The following is a 24,856-nucleotide window of genomic DNA, read 5'->3' on the forward strand; positions in this document are numbered from 1 at the left end:
CAAATTATTTCCCTCTAGATGATTATAAATCCTATCCCTTATAATTCTTTCCAAAACTTTGCCCACAACAGAAGTAAGGCTCACTGGTCTATAATTCCCAGGATGGTCTCTACTCCCCTTCTTGAACAAGGGGACAACATTTGTTATCCAAATACATGATACAATGACACAAATGTGTGCACACACTTTCATAAATACACATGCATACACAGAGTCATGTTTTATCTTGCAGTTACTAATTTAACTCTTCTTTCCTTTAGTAGCTGTTGTTCACTCTGAAAAGAAAACATCCTCAAGATTCAGGCTCACTGATAACCAGGGCTGGCTGCAACTATTGGAATATCTACCTATGGATTATTTGGATTAATCTATGGAGAGATAAGCATGCATGACGTGATGGCAGAGTAATTTGGTCATTCAGGAGTCCAATGATCCTAACTGAACTTTGAAATCAAAAAGTCAATTTAAATGACTGAGAATCTACAAATAAAAGGAAACGTGTTCTGATTATTTGAAATGTGAATTGGTACAAAAAGTCATTGTCTCAAACTTTTCCTAATTCATCACATTTTATTTGGATTTTCCATTGAATATTTTTGAACTATTATTCTAGTGTTGTTAAACATGACAGACAATCATTTGTGGAAAGCATGACTAGTGCAGCCTAACATCAAGATGTTGGTGTCATTACACTGACCTGCATTTTACCAACTACATTGCACAGATTTACACTCCAACTGACTTTAAATATAGCTGTAGTATTGGGAAATGAATTGGTCTATTGCTGCTCATGTTGATCCCTGTATGATACACATCAAGTCCTTCAATAATGAATCAAACCCAAGAGACTCAATTGAACACAGTAAAGATTCATCCAATCAACAGTACCTGTTGATTGGGTCCAAGCAGCAGGAACCAGGCTATGTAACAATTCCAGTCACTGTATTTTATGTTTTACTTTTTCTCTTTGGTGTATTTACAAATGGTTTGAGCATTCTGACACTATTGAAGAATGGACGGATGAAGGTCAGTGCTATTCGCTTCTATCTCCTCAGCCTGGCACTGGCTGATCTGCTGCTTTTATTGACAATACCAGTGACTGTGTACAGGTATTACTGGCAGTACTACCCCTGGTTGCTTAGTAACCCTCTCTGTAAACTCTACTTCATGGTCCGACAGATCTACTGTGCTACAACCAGCTGGACTATCGTCGCTTTCACTGCTGAGCGTTATATTGCCATTTGTCATCCAATGTGGTCAATCACTGGCCTACGCCAATCTCGGATGGTTTATTTATTAGCAGTGATCTGGGTTTTGTCAGCCATCTCATCTGTACCATTTGCCATTGTTTATGGGCAATCAGCTGCCTGTATCCTGGATTATACTGCCACGTCACAGGACAAGACTGTCTTCTACTCCACTGTGTGCGAAATGTTTGAACAAGAACCATTTACCATCTACAAGACTGTGATTCAAATGAGAAGCATCCTATGCTTCTTAGTTCCACTCATCATGATCATCATCTTTCATCTGTTAATAGTCCGACATTTAAGTATGAATAGTCGGCAGCGGGAGGAGATGGGATTAACACATCCATGGAGTGGTCAATGTTCAAACCCCCTGACCAATCCTGGACATCTGCCTGGAACAGAAAGGAAGGCCCTTCAGCTAATGGGTGAGTAAATATTCTCATTATGACCCTTTGCAGGGCAAACTCCTTTCATCACATAATAGGTAAGGTAACCTTGCGACATGGATCAGTGTTTGGCTGGGTAGAAGACAAGGATTGGGATAATGGCAGGATCTTACTGGGAGCCTTACCTTTCCACATTCTGGAGGACAATTAGGAATCAACAATAAATGGCAGCCTTGTCCGCATATCAAGAATGAAAAAAAATTAACCATATTCATCAACAACTTAGATGAAAGAATAAACTTATACATTCAAGTGTAAGTTGATAGGGATTCGGGACCGGCACATTCTTATAAGGATGAAGGGATGAAGGGTTCATGAAGGGAAGGACATGTTTGAGTAATTTGGTGGAATTCTTTGAGAACATTACATGTGCAGTGGACAATGTGGAACCTGTGGATGTGGTGTATCTGGATTTCCAAAAGGCATTTGACAAAGTGCCGCACCAATGACTGCTACATAAGATAAAGGTGCACGGTGTTATGGATAATGAATTAGCATGGATAGAGGATTGGTTAACTAACAGAAAGCAAAGAGTGGGGGTAAATGGGTGTTTTTCTAGTTGGCGATCAACGACTAGTGATATGCCTCAGGGATCAGTGTTGGGACCACAATTGATTGCAATTTACATAGATGATTTGGAGTTGGGGATCAAGTGTAGTGTGTCAAAATTCGCAGATGACACTGAGATGGGTGGCAGAGCAAAGTGTGCAGAGGACGCTGAAAGTTTGCAAAGGGATATAGATAGTCTAAATGAGTGGGTGACGGTCTAGAAGATGGAGTACAATGTTGGTAAATGTGAGGTCATCCATTTTGGTAGGAATAACAGCAAAATGGACTATTGTTTAAATGGTAAAAAATTGCAGCATGCTGCTGTGCAGAGGGACCTAGGTGTCCTTGTGCAGGAATCTCAAGGAGTTGGTTTGCAGGTGCAGCAGGTAACTAAGAAGGCAAATGGAATTTTGTCCTTCACTGCTAGAGGGATGGAGTTTAAAAACAGTGAGGTTATGTTGCAGCTGTATAAGGTGCTGGTGAGGCCACACTTGGAATACTGTGTACAGTTTTGGTCTCCTTACTTGAGAAAAGATATACTGGCACTGGAGGGGGCGCAGAGGAGATTCATTAGGTTGATTCCAGAGTTGAGAGGGTTGGCTTATGAGGAGATACTGAGTAGTCTGGGGCTATATTCTTTGGAATTCAGAAGAATGAGGGAGATCTTATAGAAACATATCAGATTATAAAGGGAATAGATAAGATAGAAGGAGGGAAGTTGTTTCCACTGGCAGGTGAAACTAGAACTAGGGGCATGGCCTCAAAATAAAGGGAAGCAGATTTCAGACTGAGTTGAGGAGGAACTTCTTCACACAAAGGGTTGTGAATCTGTGGAATTCCCTGCCCAGTGAAGCAGTTGAGGCTACCTCATTGAATTTTTTAAGGCAAGGATCGATACACTTTTGAACAATAACGGAATTAAGGGTTATGGTGAGTGGGTGGGTAAGTGGAGCTGAGTCCACAAAGAGATCAGCCATGATCTTACTGAATAGCGGAGCAGGCTTGAGGGGTCAGATAGCCTACTCCTGCTCCTAGTTCTTATGTTCTTACGAAAGATAAGTATGGCAAGTTTTGGGAACCTTGGATAATGAGAGATATTGTGAGCCTAGTGAAAAAGAAAAAGCATTTGTCAAAGCTAGGAGGCTGGGAACACATGAAGCAAGTGTGGAATATATGGAAAGTAGAAAGAAACTTAAGCAAGGAGTAAGAGGGGCTAAAAGGGGTCACGGAAAAGTGCTGGCCAGCAGGATTATGGAAAATCCCAAGGTTTTTTATACATATATAAAGAGGAAGAGGGTAGCCAGGGAGAGGGTTGGCCCACTCAAGGACAAGAGAGGGAACCTATGTGTGAAGCCAGAGGAAATGTGTGAGTATTAAATGAGTACTTTGCATCAGTATTCACCAAAGGGAAGGACTTGGTGAATGATGGATCTGGGAAAAGGTGTGTAGGTAGCTTGAGTCATGTTGAGATCAAAAAAGGAGATATTGGGGTTCTTGACAAACATTAAGGTAGACAAGTTCCCAGGGCCTGATGGGATATACCCCAGAATATTGAGATAGACAAGGGAGGAAATTACTGGGGCCTTGAGAGAAATCCTTGTATCCTCACTGACTACAGGGGAGGTCCCAGAGGATTGGAGAATAGCCAATGTTGTTCCTTTGTTTAAGAATAATCCAGCTAATTACAAGCCAGTGAGCCTTACATCAGTGGTAGGGAAATTACTGGAGAGGATTCTTCAAACAGGATTTATTCCCACTTGGGAATAAGTGGACGTTTAGTGAGAGGCAACATGATTTTGTGAAGGGGAGGTCAGATCTCACAAAATTGATTGAGTTTTTCGAGGAAGTGACTAAGATGATTGATGAGGGTAGGGCAGTGGATGTTGTCTACATGGACTTCAGTAAGGCCTTTGATAAGGTCCCTCATGGCAGACTGGTACAGAAGGTGAAGTTGCATATGATCAGAGGTGAGCTGGCAAGGTGGATACAAAACTGGCTCAGTCAAAGAAGACAGAGAAGAAGACAAAGAATGGAGAGCTGTGACAAGTGATGTTCCTCAGGGATCAGTACTGGGGTCTTTGCTGTTCGTAATATATACAAATTATTTGGAGGAAAATGTAACTGGTCTGATTAATAAGTTTGCGGATGACACAAAGATTGGTGGATTTGTAGATAGCGATGAGGACCATCAGAGGATACAGCAGGATATAGATTAGTTGGAGATTTGGCGGAGAGATGGCAGATGGAGTTTAATTTGGAAAAATGTGAGGTAATGCATTTTGGAAGGTCTAATACAGATAGGAAATATACAGTAAATGGCAGAACTCTGAAGAGTATTGATAGGCAAAGGGATCTGGGTGTACAGGTACACAGGTCATTGAAGGTGGCAATGCAGGTGGAGAAGGTAGTCAAGAAGGCATACGGCATGCTTGCCTTCATCGGCCAGGGCACTGCGTTTAAAAATTGGCAAGTCATGTTGCAGCTTTATAGAATCTTGGAATATAGTTTTCAATTCTGGTCACCACACTACCAGAAGGATGTGAAGGCTTTGGAGAGGGTACAGACAAGATTTACCAGGATGTTGCCTAGTATGGAGAGCAATTAGCTATGAGGAGAGGTTGGAGAAACTTGGTTTGTTCTCACTGGAACGACAGAGGTTCAGGGGCGACCTGATAGAAGTCTACAAGATTATGAGAGGCATGGACAGAGTGGATAATCAGAGCTTTTTCCCAATTACTAGGGGGCACAGGTTTAAGGTGTGAGGGGCAAAGTTTAAAGGAGATGCACGAGGCAGATTTTTTATACAGAGAGTAATGGGTGTCTGGAACTCGTTGCCAGGGGAGGTAGCGGAAGCAGATATTGTAGTGACTTTTAAGGGGTTTCTTGACAAATACATGAATAGGATGGGAATAGAGGGATATGGTCCCCAGAAGGGTAGGAGGTTTTAGTTCAGTCGGGCAGCATAGTCAGTGCAGGCTCGGAAGGCTGAAGAGCCTGTTTCTGTGCTGTAATCTTCTTTGTTCTTTGCCTGTGGGTTTCCTCTGGTTTCAATTCAAAGTTGTGCAGATTAGGTGGATTGGCCATACTAAATTGCCCCTTAACGTCCAAAGATTTTTTTGAAAGTTTATTTATTAATGTTACAAGTAAGTTTACATTAACACTGCAATGAAGTTATTGTGAAAATATGTAGATTAGGTAGATTAGGTGGATTAGCCATGGTAAATGTGTGGGGTTACAGGGATAAGGTGGAGAGGAGGGCCTGAGTAAGATGCTGAGTTAGTGCAGACTTGATGGGCTGAACAATCTCCTTCTACACTGAAGGGGTTCTATGGAAAGATGTATTGATCTTGGAGGGAATGCAGCACAATTCCAGAAAAAACATATTGAGTTATGTTACAAGGACAGATTGCACAAACTTAACTTACATTTCCTTGAGCTAGGAATGTTGAGTGGTGATCTAAGGATCCAGAACAAGGAAACATAATTGAAAAGAGCAAAAATATTTCAGAGTGAAATTTGGAAACACTCTTTTAACACAATTTGTAGTCTGGAAATCTGGAACTCTCCTTTTCTCAAATAAACTAAGGGAAAATTATGAGATTTCTTTATTCAGCAAGTTGTTATAACTTGGAATGTGTTGCTGAAAGGGTGGTGAAAGCAGATTCAATAATAATTTGAAAAAAGAATCGGATAAATATCTAAAGGATTAAAGCTGGCTGGACTGTGGGCAAGAACTAGGTGAAGTGGTTGGAACTTATTGGTTAACTCTTTCAAAGGTCTGCACACGCACGATGGGTCAATGGCCTTCTTCTGTGCTGTGTGAGTTGATGGGTGGGATTTTATGGCCTTGCTCATCCTGAAAACTGTAAGATCCCACTTGAGGTCAAGGGACCTTCCCATGCCCCATCCCTCACCCACTCCGATTTCTGTAGTGGGCAGGTTGTTACAATTCCAGCCGATGATACTGTTAAAGGGCTTTGGGTTAAAAGAAACTTTCAGGGCGGATCAATTATTTTGTAAATATCAAGGGATAAGGAGGGATAAAGCAGTTGGTGTACACATCAGCTTTGATCTACCATAATGGCAGAATAGATCTACTCCTATTCATATGACCTTCAAACCATTCAAATAATGAACATGCATTTCTGCAGTGCCTTTCGCAAGCACTAGACACCCCAAAGTACATTTGAAGTGTAGTAATTGTTGCAATGTAGGAAATGCAACAGCCAATATATACAGAGCAAGATCCCAGAAGCAACAATTTGATAAATAGCTAGCTAATCTGTTTTCTGATGTTTGAAGAGTAAGTACTGGCCCAGCACACTGGACATAGATAACCTCTTCTCTTTTTAAAGGGATGCATTGGACTTTTTACATCCGCCTCATCAAGCAGAGGAAACGTCAGTTTAAGTTGACTTCCAAAAGACAACATCTCTCCCTGTACAGTTGTCCCTTAGTACTAAACTAAGATGTCAACATTAATTTTGGTGCTAGTCCTGAAATGACATTTGGATTACAATATTCTGATTGAGAGCTGAAAATACGACTGAATGAGCTACGATGAACATCAGGGCCAGAATTCTCCAGTCTCATACACTCCACTACTACTGCCCGTGAGAGCAGAGAATTTGGTGCTCAGTCAAATCTCCAGCACAGCAGTAGGACCAGACAGTCCCACCTGCTGGTGAGGTCAGAGAATTCCAGCTCAGGGCTGCATGTCCTGCTGACAGCCACTCTCTGTGAGTATAGGTGAGATCCAGAGAGATGTGGGACATGGATTCACAGCCAAATGTGTAACAGTGGAAGATAATGAGAAGGACAGGTGGGGTGGAATTTTATAGAATTGTATAACTTAGAGAGGGAGATAATTATAGGAGCCTGACTGAGATGGACATTAACAGGGAAGGAATGTACAAACGAAAGCTTTGACAAAGGGTCATCTGGACTTCAAACCTCAGCTCTTTTCTCTCCTTACAGATGACGCCAGACCTACTGAGATTTTCCAGCATTTTTTCTTTTGGTTTCAGATTCCAGAATCTGCAGTACATAGAACATAGAACACTACAGCACAAACAAGTTGGCCCACAAGTTGCACCGATCATATCCATACCTACCAGGCCTATCTATAACTCAATCCCATTAAATCCCATGTACTCATCCAGAAGTCTCTTAAAAGACCCAAGCGAGTTCGCCTCTACCACCACCGACGGCAGCTGATTCCACTCACTCACCACCCTCTGAGTGAAAAACTTATCCCTGACATCTCCTCTGTACTTATTCCCCAGCACCTTAAACCTGTGTCCTCTCGTAGCGACCATTTCAGCCCTGGGAAAAAGCCTCCGAGAATCTACCCTATCTATACCTCTCAACATTTTATAAACCTCTATCAGGTCGCCTCTCAATCTTCGTCTCTCCAGGGAGAAGAGACCTACCTCCCTCAACCTATCCTCATAAGGCATGCCTCCCAATCCAGGCAACATCCTTGTAAATCTCCTCTGCATCCTCTCAATAGCTTCCACATCCTTCTTGTAGTGAGGCGACCAGAACTGCGCACAGTACTCCAAGTGGGGTCTGACAAGGGTCTTATAAAGTTGCAGCATTACCTCCCGACTCCTAAACTCAATCCCTCAATTGATGAAGGCTGACACACCATACGCCTTCTTGACCACATCCTCCACCTGCGAGGCCAATTTCAGAGTCCTATGGACCCGGACCCCAAGGTCCTTCTGCTCCTCAACACTGCTAAGACTCCTACCCTTGATATTGTAGTCCTTCATCCCATTGGACCTGCCAAAGTGGACCACTACACATTTATCCGCGTTGAAGTCCATCTGCCACTTCTCCGCTCAGTCTTGCATCCTATCTATATCTCGCTGCAACTTCTGACATCTCTCCAGACTATCCACAACACCACCAACCTTCGTGTCGTCGGCAAACTTACTAACCCATCCCTCCACTTCCTCATCCAGGTCATTTATTAAAATGACAAACAGCAAGGGTCCTACAACAGATCCCTGGGGCACTCCACTGGTGACTGACCTCCATGCAGAAGAAGACCCATCCACAACCACTCTCTGCCCTCTGCAGGCAAGCCAGTTCTGAATCCAAAGCCAGTTCTGGATCCAAGCCAGTTCTGGCTAATTTGCTTTTATCAAAGAATGTACAAGTCACTTAACCTCATGCCTCAGAGCAATGCTTTCATTCTCTTGTATGAACTGATGTTTGAGAGAAAAACATACAGGTCACAGTTGGATTAATATTAAATATTTTAAAAGCTGTTTATAAAAACATGTTTGGTGCTAATTAGGGTTCTATTGGTAACTTTTAGAGTGAAGGGCAAGGCTAGAAGATGTAGGGAACCCTGGATGACTCGGGATATTGACGCTCTGGTCAAGAAGAAGGAGGAGGTACATGACATGCCTAAGCAGCTGGGATCAAGTGGATCCCTTGAAGAATACAGTGGGTGTTGGAGCAGAGTTAAGAGAGATTTCAGGAGGACAAAAAGGGGACACAAGCTTGTTTTGGCAGATAAGGCAAAGGAGAATCCAAAGAACAGGAGGTGCTGTAAGTCTTGAAGCGCATCAAAGTAGATAAATCCCCGGGACCTGATGAGGTGTATCCCAGGATGATGTCGGAGGCTAGGGAGGCTAGGCAAAGTCCTCAAACTTCTTTGAGGAGGTAACTAAGTGTGTAGACGGAGGTAGAGCAGTTAATGTCGTATACATGGATTTTAGTAAGGCATTTGATGGTTCCCCATGGTAGGCTCATGAAGAAAGTAAGGAGGTGTGGGATAGAAGGAAATGTGGCCAATTGGATAAGTAACTGGCTGTCTCATAGAAGACAAAGGGTGGTGGTGGATGGAAAATTTTCAGACTAGAGACCAGTTACCAGCAGTGTACCATAGGGATCAGTACTGGGTCCTCTGCTATTTGTGATTTTTATCAATGACTTGGAAGAGGGGGCTGAAGGGTGGGTTAGTAAATTTGCTGATGATACCAAGATTGGTGGAGTAGTGGATGAGGTGGAGGGCTCTTGCAGGCTACAAAGACACACTGATAGGATGCAGAGCTGGGCAAAAAGTGGCAGATGGAGTTTAACCCTGTTAAGTGCGAGGTGACTCATTTTGGTAGGACAAACTTGAATGCAGATTACAGAGTCAACAGTAGGATTCTGACGAATGTGGAGGAACAGAGTGATCTTGGGATTGATATCCACAGATCTCTGAAGGTTGCCACTCAAGTGGTTAGAGCCGTGAAGAAGGCTTAGAGTGTGTTAGCGTTTATTAACAGGGGGTTTGAGTTTAAGAGCTGTGGGGTTATGCTGCAACTATACCAGACCTTGGTGAGACTACATTTGAAATATTGTGTGTAGTTCTGGTCACCTCACTATAAGAAGGATGTGGAAGCATTGGAGAGAGTGCAGAGGAGATTTACCAGGATGCTGCCTGGTTTGGAGGGTAGGTCTTATGAAGAAAGGTTGAGGAAGCTGGGGCTTTTCTCTTCAGAGTGGAGGAGGATGAGAGGTGACTTCATCGTGGTTTATAAGATGATGAGGGGGATGGATAGAGTGGATGTGCAGAGACTATTTCCTCGGGTGGATGGAGCTGTTACTCGGGGGCATAACTTTAAGGTTCACGGCGGGAGATATCGGAGGGATGTCCAAGGTAGATTCTTTACTCAGAGAGCGGTTGGGGTGTGGAATGCACTGCCTGCTGTGATAATGGAGTCGGACACTTTAGGAACTTTCAAGCGGTTATTGGATAGGCACATGGAACACACCAGAAAGATAAGGAGTGGGATCGTTTGATCTTGGGTTTGGACATAGCTCGGCACAATTTTGAGGGCAGAAGGGCCTGTACTGTTCTATGTTCTAAATACATAAAGGGCAAAAAAAAACTAGGGATAAAGTAAGACCTCTTAAGGATGAACAAGGTCATTCTATGTGCGGATCCACAAGAGATGGGTGAGATCCTCAATTAATATTTCTCATCAGTATTTGCTGTTGAGAAAGGCATGGATGTTAGGGAACTTGAGGAAATAATCAATGATGTCTTGAAGAGTGTACATATTACAGAGAAGGAGGTGCTGTAAATCTTAAAGCGCATCAAAGTAGATAAATCCCCAGGACCTGATGGAATGTATCCCCAGGACGTTGTCGGAGGCTAGGGAGGAAATTACGGGTTCCCTAGGAGAGATATTTGAATCATCAACAGCCACAGGTGAGGTGCCTGAAGACAGTATTGGAGAGTAGCAAATATTGTGCCTTTGTTTAAGAAGGGCTGCAGGGACAAGCCTGGGAACTACAGTCTGGTGAGCCTAACATCTGTAGTGGGTAAGTAGTTGGAAGGTATTCTGAGAGACAAGATATACAGGCATACAGAGAGGCAAGGACTGATTAGGGACAGTCAGCATGGCTTTGTGAGTGCAAAATCACATCTCACAAATTTGATTGAGTTTTTTGAAGGGGTAATCAAGAAGGTAGATGAGGGCAGTGCAGTTGCTGTTGTCTACATGGACTTTAGCAAGGCCTTTGACAAGGTACCACATAGTAATTTGTTGCATAAGGTTAAATCTCATGGGATCCAGGATGAGGCAGCCAAATGGAAACAAAATTGGTTTGATGACAAAAGACAGAGGATGGTTACAGAAGGTTGTTTTTCAGACTGGAATCCTGTGATCAACGATGTGCCTCAGATATCAGAGCTGAGTCCACTGTTATTTGTCATTTATATTAATGATTTGGATGAGAATTTAGGACGCATGATTAGTGAGTTTGCCGATGACACAAGATTGGTGGCATGGTGGACAGTGGAGAAGGTTATGTAGGATTGCAACAGGGTCTTGATCAATTTCACTAGTGGGCCGCTGAATGGCAGATGGAGTTTAATTTAGATAAATGTGAGATGATGCATTTTGGTAGATTGAACCAGGGCAGGACTTATTCAGTTAATGGTAGGGTCTGGGAGAGTTATAGAACAAAGAGATCTAGAGGTACAGGTGCATAGCTCCCTGAAAGAGGTGTTACAGGTTGCCAGGGTAGTGAAGAAGCCATTTGGCATGCTTGGTTTCATTGGTCAGGACATTTAATATAGGAATTGGGATGTCTTGTTGAAGTTGTACAAGACATTGATAAGGCCACACTTGGAATGCTGTGTACAGTTCTGGTCACCCTATTATAAAAAGGATATTATTAAACTAGAAAGAATGCAGAAAAGATTTACTAGGATGTTAGCGGAATGGTTTGAGTTATCAGGAGAGACTGGATAGACTGGGACCTTTTCCCCTGAAGTGTAGGAGGTTTAGGGGTGCTCTTATAGAGGTCTATAAAATAATGAGGAGCATAGACGAGGTAGACAGTCGATATCTATTTCCAAAGGTAGAGGAATCTAAAACTAGAGACCATAGGTTTAAGGTGAGAGGGGAGAAATACAAAAGGGTCCAATGGGGCAATTTTTTCAGAGGGTGGTGAGTGTCTAGAACAAGCTGCCAGAGGTAGTAATAGAGATGTGTACAAGTTTCCATTTGTATTCCTCAGGTATCTTTGGGCTGGGAAATAAAGGAGCTTTAAAAGATACATAAAGAAGCCAAGGAGCTTAAACCTTTCAAGATCCAACATAAAAATCATTTTATTCATTCTCAGCATGCAGATGACACAGCTTACCATTGCAATACATCCAAAATGAGGTCAGGGCAAGGCAATGGCCCAGCAAGGCTGACAGATTTCTCTTGGTTTTCAATCACATTTCCTTACTTACTGATTTTCCAGCACATTATTGCTGAACCTACCAAATGAAATAAATTGACCCCTGCACGATGCAAAAGTTGAATGTTAGTCAATAGAATACTGATTGATTGTGGTTTTTCTCTCTTTTCAGGAGCCGTTGTTGTTGCCTTTTTCGTTTGCAACTGTCCTGATACAGCTGCCACCCTGATGCACATTTACACGGAGAACTGGTCTACAGGTGTTTATACTACCTACACCTGGCTGAAGTCATACTTATCACTGCCATTATGGTATGTGAACAGTGCTCTGGACCCCATTCTCTTCTGCATTTCCTCTTCCTCCTTCCGCAGTGCTGGCAAAGAAAGTCTTGCACCCTTACTCCCCAAGATTGGTAGGTCACTGAATGGTCACAAACTACATATCTCATGCATTAGCCTCTCCCAAAACTGGACCAGGCGTCAGCTAACAGTGCCTTCACTCACATGCAGGTCCACCTGGACACTGAGTTCCTGCAGTGGAGGACTCCCTGATCCATATGTTCAGACACAGCAGGGAAGGGGTCTTGAACTGCTTTCCTTGAGGGGTCTCTTAGAACAGAATCACCAGCAGATCCCTTCCCACTGGAGTTTCGGAGCAGTAGATCCCTCCCTCAGTCTCTCAGACCAGGAAAATCTCTCCCTCAAACTCAGAGACCAGCAGATTCCCCTGTCAGACTTTCAGACCAGCAGAACACCTTCCTCAGGCTCTCACTCCAGCAAATCCTTTCCCTCAGATTCTCAGACCAGCAAACTCTCTCCCGCAGACTCTCAGACCAGCAAACCCTCTCCCTCAGACTCACAGATTAGCAAACTCTCTCTCTGAGACTCACAGACTAGCAAACCCTTTCCCTCACACTCACAGATCAGCAAATTCTCTCCCTCATGAGTCTATCAAATCAGTTCCCCTCCTCAAAGATATTTTAGTAGAATGGACACCAGCATCTCTGCTTTATGAGGTGTCTTTCAAAGATCTGAAGTGCTTCACCTTGCAGTCCCTCAGATCTACAGCTCTCCTAACTCGTTCATTCGCACAATCATTGTTACAATTCCCGCAGAGACAGATAACTTTTAAAACGGAATTTGGATTCCTAGTTACTGACTGAAAGGTTCACATGACATTTCAAGTTTTAGAATTTTACTGTAACAAATTAACTAAAAGCAAGTTTGACTAAGCATAATTTTGTATGCAGCTAATATACTAAACTACAGAAAAGATACCTCTTTAACTTTATCAAAAAACTTACTCCACAATTATATTTTATGTCCCGTTCTCAGCTGAATAACAGTTTTCGCAAGAACCAGTCCAACAACATGCCAAGCTTCAAACAGATTTGCTTTACCCTGTTTCACTAGTTGTTGTGTCATGTGACTATTTAAATTACTTCTCACAATTTCTGGAGAAGTCCCAAATTAACCAACAGCTATAAGGTCCACTCCATCAACTCTTTCCTTGTCTGGATGAATAGGACAAATTTCCCACTTTCCTTAGATGGTCATGGAATGTCTCTTTAACCAGAGATTGTACTAATAGAATCATAGGATTGTTATAATGCAGGAGGAGGCCATTCAGCCCAGCTCTCTGTATGAGTATTTCATCCAGTGCAATTGTTCGATCTTCTTCCCATTTTTTCTTCTCAATCATCTAATTTGCTTTTGAAAGCCACAACTGAACCTGCTTCCACCACACCCTCAGGCAGTGCATTCCAGACCTAACCACTTGCTGTGTGAATTTTTTTGTGTCATATCCTTTTGTTTCTTTTATCAATTAGCTTAAATCTGCGCCCTCTGGTCTTGATATTTCCACCAATTGGAAGTTTCTCCCTATCTAATCTGTCCAAACTTCTCATGATTTAAACATTTCTATCAAATCTCCTTTCAGCCTTCTTTTCTCCAGATGAGAGTCCCAACCTCTCCAATTTATCTTCATAACTGAAAATTCTCATCCATGGAATCATTCTCGTAAATCTCTTCTGCACTATCTCTCTCACTCTCTCTCCAATGTGCTGACATCCTTTCTAAAATGTGGTGCCACAAACTATACACAATACTCCAGCTGAAGTCTAATTTGTGAATTGCATAAATTCATTCTAATCTCCTTGAATTGTACTCCATGTCCCTATTAATAAAGCCCGTGATACTGTATGCTTTATTAAATGCTTCTCAACCTGGTAACTGATTCTCCTCCTCTTTCACCTTAAGGTTGTTAAGAAGGCATATGGTGTGTTAGCTTTTATTGGTAGAGGGATTGAATTTCGGAGCCGTGAGATCATGTTGCAACTGTACAAAACTCTGGTGCGGCCGCTCTTGGAGTATTGCGTACAGTTCTGGTTGCCGCATTTTAAGAAAGATGAGGAAGCACTGGAAAGGATGCAGAGGAGGTTTACCAGGATGTTGCCTTGTATGGTGGGAGGGTCTTATGAGGAAAGGCTGAGGGACTTGAGGTTATTTTCATTAGAGAGAAGAAGGTTAAGAGGTGACCTAATTGAAGCATACAAGATGATCAGAGGATTAGATAGGGTGGACAGTGAGAGCCCTTTTCCTCAGATGGTGATGGCTAGCATGAGGGGACATAGCTTTAAATTGAAGGGTGATAACTATAGGACGGATGTCCTACATCAACCCTACGGGCGTAGGGTTGATAAGATTAAGGAAGTGAATGGGTGGCTCAGGGATTGGTGTGGGAGGAATGGGTTTGAATTTATGGGACATTGGCATCATTATTGGGGTAGGTGGGGCCTGTTCAGGTGGGATGGGGTTGGTCTGAGCCGTGCTGGGACCAGAGTCCTGGCGAATCGTGTAGATAGGACTGTAGATAGGGCTTTAAACTAATTAGGGGGGGGAGGGTGCAAGGGTAGGTGGAATTACAGGGTCCAAAGTAAAGGAGAGGGTACAGGTACGGGAAGAGGCCAAGGATGTCCCAGTAATAAAGGGAGTAGGGTGTGTGAGTATGGTTGGTGGCGTTCCTGCAAATAGGGTACAGGTGAAGGCTGGGATGAAGGCACTTTATCTGAATGCACGAAGCATTCGGAATAAAGTGAATGAGCTGGTGGCGCAGATCAGCACAAATGGATATGATCTGGTGGCCATTACAGAGACGTGGCTGCAGGGTGGCAGGGACTGGGAGCTGAACGTACAGGGGTATCAAGTGTTTAGGAAGGATAGGCGGGAGAAAAAAGGGGGGGCGTAGCTCTGCTGATTAAGGATAGCATCAAGGTGGTAGTAAGGGATGATATAGGAGCCAAAGAGCAGAAAGTGGAATCGTTGTGGATGGAGATTAGAAACAGCAAAGGGAGGAAGACGCTGGTGGGTGTCGTCTATAGGCCCCCAAATAATGATCTGGAGGTGGGGCGGGCTATTAACGCGCAAATAAATGCGGCGTGTAGGAATGGGACAGCGATAATTATGGGGGATTTCAATCTACATATTGATTGGTCGACCCATGTTGGATGCAGTGGGCTTGAGGAAGAGTTCTTGGAATGCTGCTGGGATAGTTTCCTTGAACAGTGTGTGTTGGAGCCGACGAGGGAGCGAGCTATCTTGGATCTGATGTTATGTAATGAGGCAGGTAGAATTAGGGACCTTGTGGTGAAGGATCCTCTTGGGAAGAGTGATCATTGTATGGTGGAATTTCTGATGCAGATGGAGGAGGAGAAAGTGGGTTTCTGTGTCCTTTGTCCTGTGACCTGTGTCCTTTGTTTGAACAGAGGGGAGTACGATAGGATGAGAGAGGAATTGGCAAATGTTGATTGGGGGAGCACATTGGAAGGTAGGTGTGCTGAGGAACAGTGGAGGATCTTTAAGGAGATCTTTCTTGATGCTCAGCAGAAATTTATTCCGATGGTTAAAAAGGATCGTAGGAGGAGAGATAATCAGCCGTGGATAATGAAGGAGGTAAAGGAGAGTATTAAGTTAAATGCGGATGCGTTTAGAGTAGCTAAGAGTAGTGGGCGAGAAGAGGATTGGGAGAGGTTTAAATATCAACAAAGAATGACGAAGAAGTTGATTCTTGCAGATGTGCTCAGTTGCCATACAGGCTGTGATACATCTGGAAAGGATGCTTTCAATGGTAAACATTTGTGAGGCCAAAGGAGTGGTTTGACAAGGAAGTATTAAATGAATGACAAGACATTAGGAAGTTCTGTGGAACAAAGGAACCCTGGCATGTTTATCCACTCTGAAGGCAGAAGGGCATGTTAGTAGGGTGGTGGAAAAGGCATATGGGATAGATTACAAAAGCAGGGAGGTCATGTTGAACTTGTGTAGAACTTTAGGAGCATGGCCAATTAGGCATCAAAGAGGGAATTTGCACATGAAGGTGGGAGCATGGCTGAGAATCCTTCGAATGAATACTTTGCATTTGTGTTTACCAAGGAAGAAAACGCTGTTCATGCCCTGGTGAACATAGAACATTACAGCGCAGTGCAGGCCCTTCGGCCCTCAATGTTGCGCCGACCGGTGGAATGAATCTAATGACCCTCTAACCTAAATTATTCCAGTGTTATCCATATGCCTATCAACCGACCATTTGATTGCCCTTAAAGTTGGCGAGTCCACAACTGCAGGCAGGGCATTCCATGCCCTTACTACCCTCTGAGTAAAGAACCTACCTCTGACATAAGAACATAAGAAATAGGAGCAGGAGTAGGCCATCTAGCCCCTCGAGCCTGCCCTGCCATTCAATAAGATCATGGCTGATCTGTCGTGGCTCAGTTCCACTTTCACGCCTTCTCCCCATAACCCTTAATCCCCTTGCCTATCAAAAACCTATCTACCCGCGTCTTAAATATATTTAGCGAGGCAGCCTCCACCACTTCAATGGGCAGAGAATTCCAGAGATTCACCACCCCTTGAGTGAAGAAGTTCCTCCTCAACTCCGTTCTAAACTGCCCCCCCACCTTTATCTTGAAGCTGTGCCCTCTAGTCCTACTGTCCTTCCTGAGCGGGAAGAGCCTCTCCACCTCTATCCTATCCATCCCATTCATCATCTTATAAGTCTCAATGAGATCTCCCCTCATTCTTCTAAACTCTAACGAGTACAAGCCTAGTTTATTCAGCCTCTCCTCATAGTTCAACCCCCTCAACTCTGCTATCAGCCTAGTAAACCTCCTCTGCACTCCCTCCAAGGCCAAAATATCCTTGTGCAAGTGCGGCGACCAAAACTGCACACAGTACTCCAGCTGCGGCCTCACCAGTGCCCTATACAGCTGCAGCAAGACCTCCCTACTTTTATATTCAATCCCCCTCGCTATGAAGGCCAGCATCCCATTTGCCTTCCTGACCACCTGCTGCACCTGCAGGCTGGGTTTTTGCGACTCATGCACAAGGACCCCGAGGTCCCTCTGCACCATCGCATGCTGCAGTTTTTCGCCATGTAAGTAATAGTCCTTCCTACCATTATTCCTACAACTTCACACTTGCCAACATTAAATTCCATTTGCCAGTTCCTGGCCCATTCGCCCAGCCTATCTAGATCCTTCTGCAGACTTTCCACACCCTCCGCACAATTTGCCGTTCCACCAATCTTGGTGTCATCAGCAAATTTCGACACCATACACTCGGTTCCCTCCTCCAGCTCATCTATATAAATGGTCAATAGCTGAGGCCCCAGCACCGATCCCTGGGGCACTCCACGATTCACCAACCGCCAATCTGAATAGCACCCATTGACCCCCACTCTCTGCCTCCTATTTGACAGCCAATCCTCTATCCACGCTAACACCCTACCCCCAACTCCATGCCCCCTAACCTTCTGTAATAACCTCTTGTGCGGCACCTTATCAAATGCCTTCTGAAAATCAAGAAACACCACATCTACTGGCTCTCCTCTATCCACCGCCCTAGACATATCCTCATAGAACTCCAATAAATTCGTCAGACATGACTTCCCCTTAACGAAACCGTGCTGCGTCTGCTCAATCAAACAATTCTCCTCAAGATGCCTCGCTGTTTTCTCCTTGATCACGGATTCGAGCATTTTACTTACAACAGACGTTGAACTAACCGGCCTATAATTCCCTGCCTTTTTCCTGCTACTCTTCTTAAACAACGGCGTAACATTAGCCGTTTTCCAATCTTCCGGCACTTCCCCGGAATCCAGCGAGGTTGGGAAAATAATCATCAAGGCATCCACTATCACCTCCGCCATTTCTTTCAGAACCCTTGGATGCATTCCATCCGGTCCTGGGGACTTGTCCACAATCAGTCCCTCCATCTGTCGAGCACTGCCTCTCTAGTAACAATAATATCATTCAGGCCCTCCATTCCTACCATCTTTCCATCGCTAACACCCGGCAAATTATTCACGTCCTCCTCCGTGAAGACCGAAACAAAAAAGTTATTCAAGGCCTCAGCCATTTCCCCATCCCCTACCACTAAGTCCCCCCTCTCATCCTCTAAGGGTCCAACATTCACCCTAGTCAGCCTCTTCCTTTTTATATATTTATAAAAACTCTTACTATCCTTTTTTATATTTAGCGCTAGCCCAGCGTCATAGTTTACCCTACCCTTCTTTAGAACATAAGAACATAAGAAATAGGAGCAGGAGTAGGCCAACTAGCCCTTCGAGCCTGCCCCGCCATTCAATAAGATCATGGCTGATCTGTCGTGGCTCAGTTCCACATTCCCGCCCTCTCCCCATAACCCTTAATCCCCTCGCTTATCAAAAACCCATCAACCTGCGTCTTAAAAATATTTAGCGAGGTAGCCTCCACCACTTCAACGGGCAGAGAATTCCAGAGATTCACCACCCTTTGAGTGAAGAAGTTCCTCCTCAACTCTGTTCTAAACTGCCCCCCCTTTATCTTGAGGCTGTGCCCCCTAGTCCTGCTATCCTTTCTGAGCGGGAAGAGTCTCTCCACCTCTATCCTATCCATCCCATTCATCATCTTATACGTCTCAATGAGATCTCCCCTCATTCTTCTAAACTCCAACGAGTACAAGCCTAATCTATTCAGCCTCTCCTCATAGCTCAACCCCCTCAACTCCGGTATCAGCCTAGTAAACCTCCTCTGCACTCCCTCCAAGGCCAAAATATCCTTGCGTAAGTACGGCGCCCAAAACTGCACACAGTACTCCAGCTGCGGCCTCACCAATGCCCTATACAGCCGCAGCAAGACCTCCCTACTTTTATATTCAATTCCCCTCGCTATGAAGGCCAGCATCCCATTCGCCTTCCTGACCACCTGCTGCACCTGCAGGCTGGGTTTTTGCGACTCATGCACAAGGACCCCGAGGTCCCTCTGCACCGTCGCCTGCTGCAGTTTTTCTCCACGTAAGTAATAATCCTTCTTACCATTATTCCTACCAAAGTGGACCACCTCACACTTGCCAACATTAAATTCCATTTGCCATTTCCTGGCCCATTCGCCCAGCCTATCTAGATCCTTCTGTAGACTCTCCCCACCCTCCGCACAATTTGCCTTTCCACCAATTTTGGTGTCATCAGCAAATTTTGACACCCTACACTCAGTTCCCTCCTCCAGATCATCTATATAAATGGTAAATAGCTGAGGCCCCAGCACCGACCCCTGGGGCACTCCACTAGTCACCATTCGCCAATCCGAATAGCACCCGTTGACCCCCACTCTCTGCCTCCTATTTGACAACCAGTCCTCTATCCACGCTAACACCCTACCCCCAACTCCATGCCCCCTGACCTTCTGCAATAACATCTTGTGAGGTACCTTGTCAAACGCCTTCTGAAAATCAAGAAAGACCACATCCACCGGCTCTCCTCTATCCACCGCCCTAGACACATCCTCATAGAACTCCAGTAAATTTGTCAGACACGACTTCCCTTTAACGAAACCGTGTTGCGTCTGCTCTATCAAGCAGTTCCCCTCAAGATGCCTTGCTATTTCCTCCTTGATGACGGATTCTAACATTTTACCTACAACAGACATTAAACTAACAGGCCTATAATTCCCCGCCTTTTGTCTGGCACCCTTCTTAAACAACGGCGTAACATTAGCCGTTTTCCAATCTTCCGGCACTTCCACGGAATCCAGCGACGTCTGGAAAAAAGTGAGAGGGCATGGGATCCAAGGGGCTGTTGCCTTGTGGATCCAGAATTGGCTTGCCTGCAGAAGGCAGGGTCTTTAGCTGCATGGAGGTCGGTCACCAGGGATCTGTTCTAGGACCCTTGCTGTTTGTCATTTTCATAAATGACCTGGATGAGGAAGTGGAGGGATGGGTTAGTAAGTTTGCTGATGACACGAAGGTTGGTGGTGTTGTGGATAGTCTGGATGTCAGAAGTTGCAGCGAGACATAGATAGGATGCAAAATTGGGCGGAGAAAGGGCAGATGGACTTCAACACGGACAAATGTGTAGTGGTCCATTTTGGCAGGTCCAATGGGATGAAGGAGTACAATATCAAGGGTAGGACTCTTAGCAGTGTTGAGGAGCAGGAGGCCCTTGGGGTCCGGATCCATAGGACTCTTAAATCGGCCTTGCGGGTGGAGGATGTGGTCAAGAAGGCGTATGGCATGTCAGCCTTCATCAATCGAGGGATTGAGTTTAGGAGTCGGAAGGTAATGCTGCAACTTTATAAGACCTTTGTCAGACCCCACTTGGAGCACTGTGCGCAGTTCTGGTCGCCTCACCGCAGGAAGGATGTGGAAGCTATTGAAAGGGTGCAGATGAAATTTACAAGGATGTTGCCTGGATTAGGAGGCATGCCTTACGAGGATAGGTTGAGGGAGCTAGGTCTTTTCTCCCTAGAGAAACAAAGGATGAGAGGCGACCTGACAGAGGTATAGATAGGGTGGATTCTCGGAGACTATTTCCCAGGGCTGAAATGGTCGCTATGAGAGGACACAGGTTTAAGGTGCTGGGGAGTAGGTACAGAAGAGATGTCAGGGGTAAGTTTTTCACTCCGAGGGTGGTGAGTGAGTGGAATCGGCTGCCGTTGGTGGTAGTAGAGGCGAACTCGTTGGGGTCTTTTAAGAGACTTCTGGATGAGTACATGGGATTTAATGGGATTGAGGGTTATAGGTAGGCCTGGTAGGTAAGGATATGATCGGCGCAACTTGTGGGCCAAAGAGCCTGTTTGTGCTGTAGTGTTCTATGTACTCTAGCTGGGCGGCATGGTGGCACAATGGTTAGCACTGCTGCCTCACAGCATCAGGGACATGTGTTCAACTCCTGGCTTGGGTCACTGCCTGTGTGAGTTTGCACATTCTCCCCATGGCTGCATGGGTTTCCTCTGGGTGTTCCAGTTTCCTCCCACAGTCTGAAAGATGTGCAGATTAGGTGTGCTGGCCATATTAAATGTTCCCTCAGTGTACCTGAACAGGCACAGGTGTGTGGAAACTCGGGCATTTTCACAGTAAGTTCATTGTAATGTTAATGTAAGCCTACTTGTGATGCTAATAAACTTTAACTGTGATCTCAACAAAGTTCTACACAAGTTCAACATGACCTCCCTACTTTTGTAATCTATCCCATATACCTTTTCCACCACCCTACTAACATGCCCTTCTGCCTTCAGAGTGGATAAACATGCCAGGGTTCCTTTGTTCCACAGAACTTCCTAATGTCTTGTCATTCATTTATTTAATACTTCCTTGTCAAATCACTCCTTTGGCCTCACAAATGTTTACCATTGAAAGCATCCTTTCCAGATGTATCACAGCCTGTATGGCAACTGACCACATCTGCAAGAAACTACAAAGGGTTGTGAATGTAGCCTAATCCGTCATGCAAGCCAGCCTCCCTTTGATTGACTCCATCTACATTTCCCGCTGCCTTGGAAAAGCAGCCAGAAAATCAAGGATCAAGGACATTCTTTCTTCCACCTTCTTCCATTGACTCAAGAACAGTTTCTTCCCTGCTGCCATCTGACTTTTGAATGGCCCTGCCTCGCATTAAATTGATCTTTCTCTACACCCTAGCTATGACTGTGACATTACATTCTGCACTCTCCTTTCCTTCTCTATGAACGGTATGCTTTTGTCTATATCCCAATACATGTGACAAATTAAATCAAAGACATTGTCATTGCAGACTTGATGGGTCGAAGGGTCTCTCCTGCACTACAAAACTCTATGAGGCTCCTCAAAGTAGTAAAAAAGGCAGTATGAAGAATAAGCATGATTGAAATTCCAGCCCTTATAAACTTTGCGTTCATTATGTGCTCCACGTAGCAGAGTTTTAAATACATTTCCATCTCTAGTGTGTAGAAATGCCATTGAAATAGTCCAGAGGGTAAATGCCCAACTTTGTGTTACTGATTCATACAGACAGGCAAGTGGTCAGTTCGGTTCTACATTTACACAGTAAGCCAAACATTATAATTGGCTTCAACATATCTGAACTACCTGAACTAGTGAGGGAAAAATCACCCAAGATTCCTGATCACTATCCATTGTGGGACATCAAGTGAGAGCAGATGTGATACAGTATGCTGACACTACCTGTCTAGCTTATCAGTGAGAGATGGGCAGCATCTGTGCCATAGTAATTCCAATGATAGTTGTAGACTATGGAAGAGGAAGGTGGAGAATGTTTCAATTGGATCTCTGAACTGGATTGTGCGAGCAAATTCAAAGTCAGATTTTGACAATTGGATCAGTGGGTGACTCACACACACAAACACACCATTCAAGGTTGTTCAACCAAACTACTGACAAATTCACAAGGCAAATTTTCTGTTTGTCCAATATAGCAGGCACATTCCCACAAGCAGATATAAACTTCTTACCTAACTTATCATTCTTTATTGGCTTAAAGGACATTGAAATATTCTGAAGTTATTAAAAGTACAATAGAAATGCAAATCGAACATAGAACATTACAGCGCAGAACAGGCCCTTCGGCCCACGATGTTGCGCCGACCAGTTTTTTTTTTAAAAAAAACACTGACCCACTAATCTAAACCAATCCCTTTTCGTCCATAAACCTATCCACAGATCTCTTAAACGCCCCCAAACTAGGCGCATTTACAACTGCAGCAGGCAGGGCATTCCAGTCCCTCACCACCCTCTGGGTAAAGAACCAACCCCTGACATCCGTCCTATAACTACCACCCCTTAATTTAAAGCCATGCCCCCTCGTGCTAGCTTTCTCCATCCGAGGAAAAAGGCTATCACTGTCCACCCTATCTAAACCTCTAATCATCTTATATGTTTCAATAAGGTCCCCTCATAGCTGCCTTCTTTCTAACGAAAACAACCTCAAATCCCTCAGTCTCTCCTCATAGGACCTCCCCTCCATACCAGGCAACATCCTGGTAAACCTCCTCTGCACCCTCTCCAAAGCCTCCACATCCTTCCTGTAACGTGGGGACCAGAACTGCACACAATACTCCAAGTGCAGCCGCACCAGAGTTTTGTACAGTTGCAACATGACGCTGAGGCTCCTAAATTCAATCCCCCTACCAATAAACGCCAAGACACCGTATGCCTTCCTAACAACCCTATCTACTTGATTCCCAACTTTCAGGGATCTATATACACATACACCTAGATCCCTCTGTTCATCCACACTATTCAGAGTCCTACTGTTAGCCCTATCCTCTACACATCCGTTATTCCTGCCAAAGTGAATTACCTCACACTTTTCCGCATTAAACTCCATCCTCCACCTCTCGGCCCAGCTCTGCAACTTGTCCAAGTCTCCCTGTAGACTAAGACACCCTTCCTCACTATCTACCACACCTCCGACTTTGGTGTCATCAGCAAATTTACTAATCCACCCAACTATACCCTCATCCAGATCATTTATAAAAATTACAAACAGCAGTGGCCCCAAAACAGATCCCTGAGGCACACCACTCGTAACTGAACTCCATGACGAATACTTACCATCAACCACCACCCTCTGTCTCCTATCCGCCAGCCAATTCCTAATCCAATTTCCTAGATCACCCTCAATCCCATACATCTGCAATTTCTGCAGAAGCCTTCCATGGTGAACCTTATCAAACGCCTTACTAAAGTCCATATATACGTCAACTGCCTTACCCCCATCCACCTCTTTGGTCACTTTCTGGATTCTTTCCCTGTAACCTTTGATCCCCTTACCAATCAAGAACCCATCTATCTGAAATATACTCAATGACTACACGGACTGTAACAAGGCCTTTGACAAGGTACCACATGGTAGGTTGTTGCATAAAGTTAAACCTCACTGGATTCAGGGTGAGGAATCTAAATGGATACAAAATTGGCTTCTATTGTAGAGGGTTGTTGTTCAAACTGGAGGCCTGTGACCAGCAGTGTGCCTCAGGGATCAGTGCTGGGCCCACTGTTATTTATCATTTATATTCATGATTTGGATGAGAATATAGGGGGCATGGTTAGTAAGTTTGCAGATGACACCAAGATTGGTGGCATAGTGGACAGTGAAGAAAGGTATCTCCAACTGGAATGGGATTTTGATCAGTTGGGCCCGTGGGCTGACAAATGGCAGATGAATTTTAATTTAGACAAATGCAAAGTAATGCATTTTGGTAGATTGAACCAGGGCAGGACTTACTCAGTTAATGACAGGGCACTGGGGAGAGTTACAGAACAAAGAGATCTAGGGGTACAAGTTCATAGCTCCTTGGAGACACAGGTGGACAGAGTGGTGAAGAAGGCATTCGACATGCTTGGTTTCATTGGTCAGAACACTGAAATCGGGAATTGGAATGTCTTGTTGAAATTGTACAAGACATTGGTAAGGCCACACTTGGAATGCTATGTACAGTTCTGGTCACCCTATATAGTAGAAAGGATGTTATTAAACTAGAAAGAGTACAGAAAAGATTTACTAAGATGCTATCAGGACTTGATGGATTGAGTTATAAGGAGAGGCTGAATAGACTGGGACTTTTTTCTCTACAGCATAGGAGGCTGAGGGGTGATCACT

At 44.3% G+C, this 24,856-nt stretch overlaps 1 protein-coding gene across 1 annotated transcript in view; it reads left to right on the forward strand.

Moving 5' to 3' along the window:
• The first annotated feature begins 768 nt into the window (after nucleotides 1-768).
• LOC145354272 (neurotensin receptor type 1-like) overlaps nucleotides 769-24,856 on the forward strand; it is a 102,071-nt gene continuing 77,983 nt past the window's right edge. The window contains exons 1-2 of the mRNA XM_080205360.1: nucleotides 769-1,675; nucleotides 12,120-12,359. Coding sequence (XP_080061486.1) covers nucleotides 769-1,675; nucleotides 12,120-12,359 — 1,147 coding nt within the window. The remainder of the gene's footprint in view (nucleotides 1,676-12,119; nucleotides 12,360-24,856) is intronic.

This window comes from Carcharhinus amblyrhynchos, chromosome 17 (assembly GCF_965287045.1).
Source record: "Carcharhinus amblyrhynchos chromosome 17, sCarAmb.v2.hapA, whole genome shotgun sequence".
NCBI classification, from domain to species: Eukaryota; Metazoa; Chordata; class Chondrichthyes; order Carcharhiniformes; family Carcharhinidae; genus Carcharhinus; species Carcharhinus amblyrhynchos.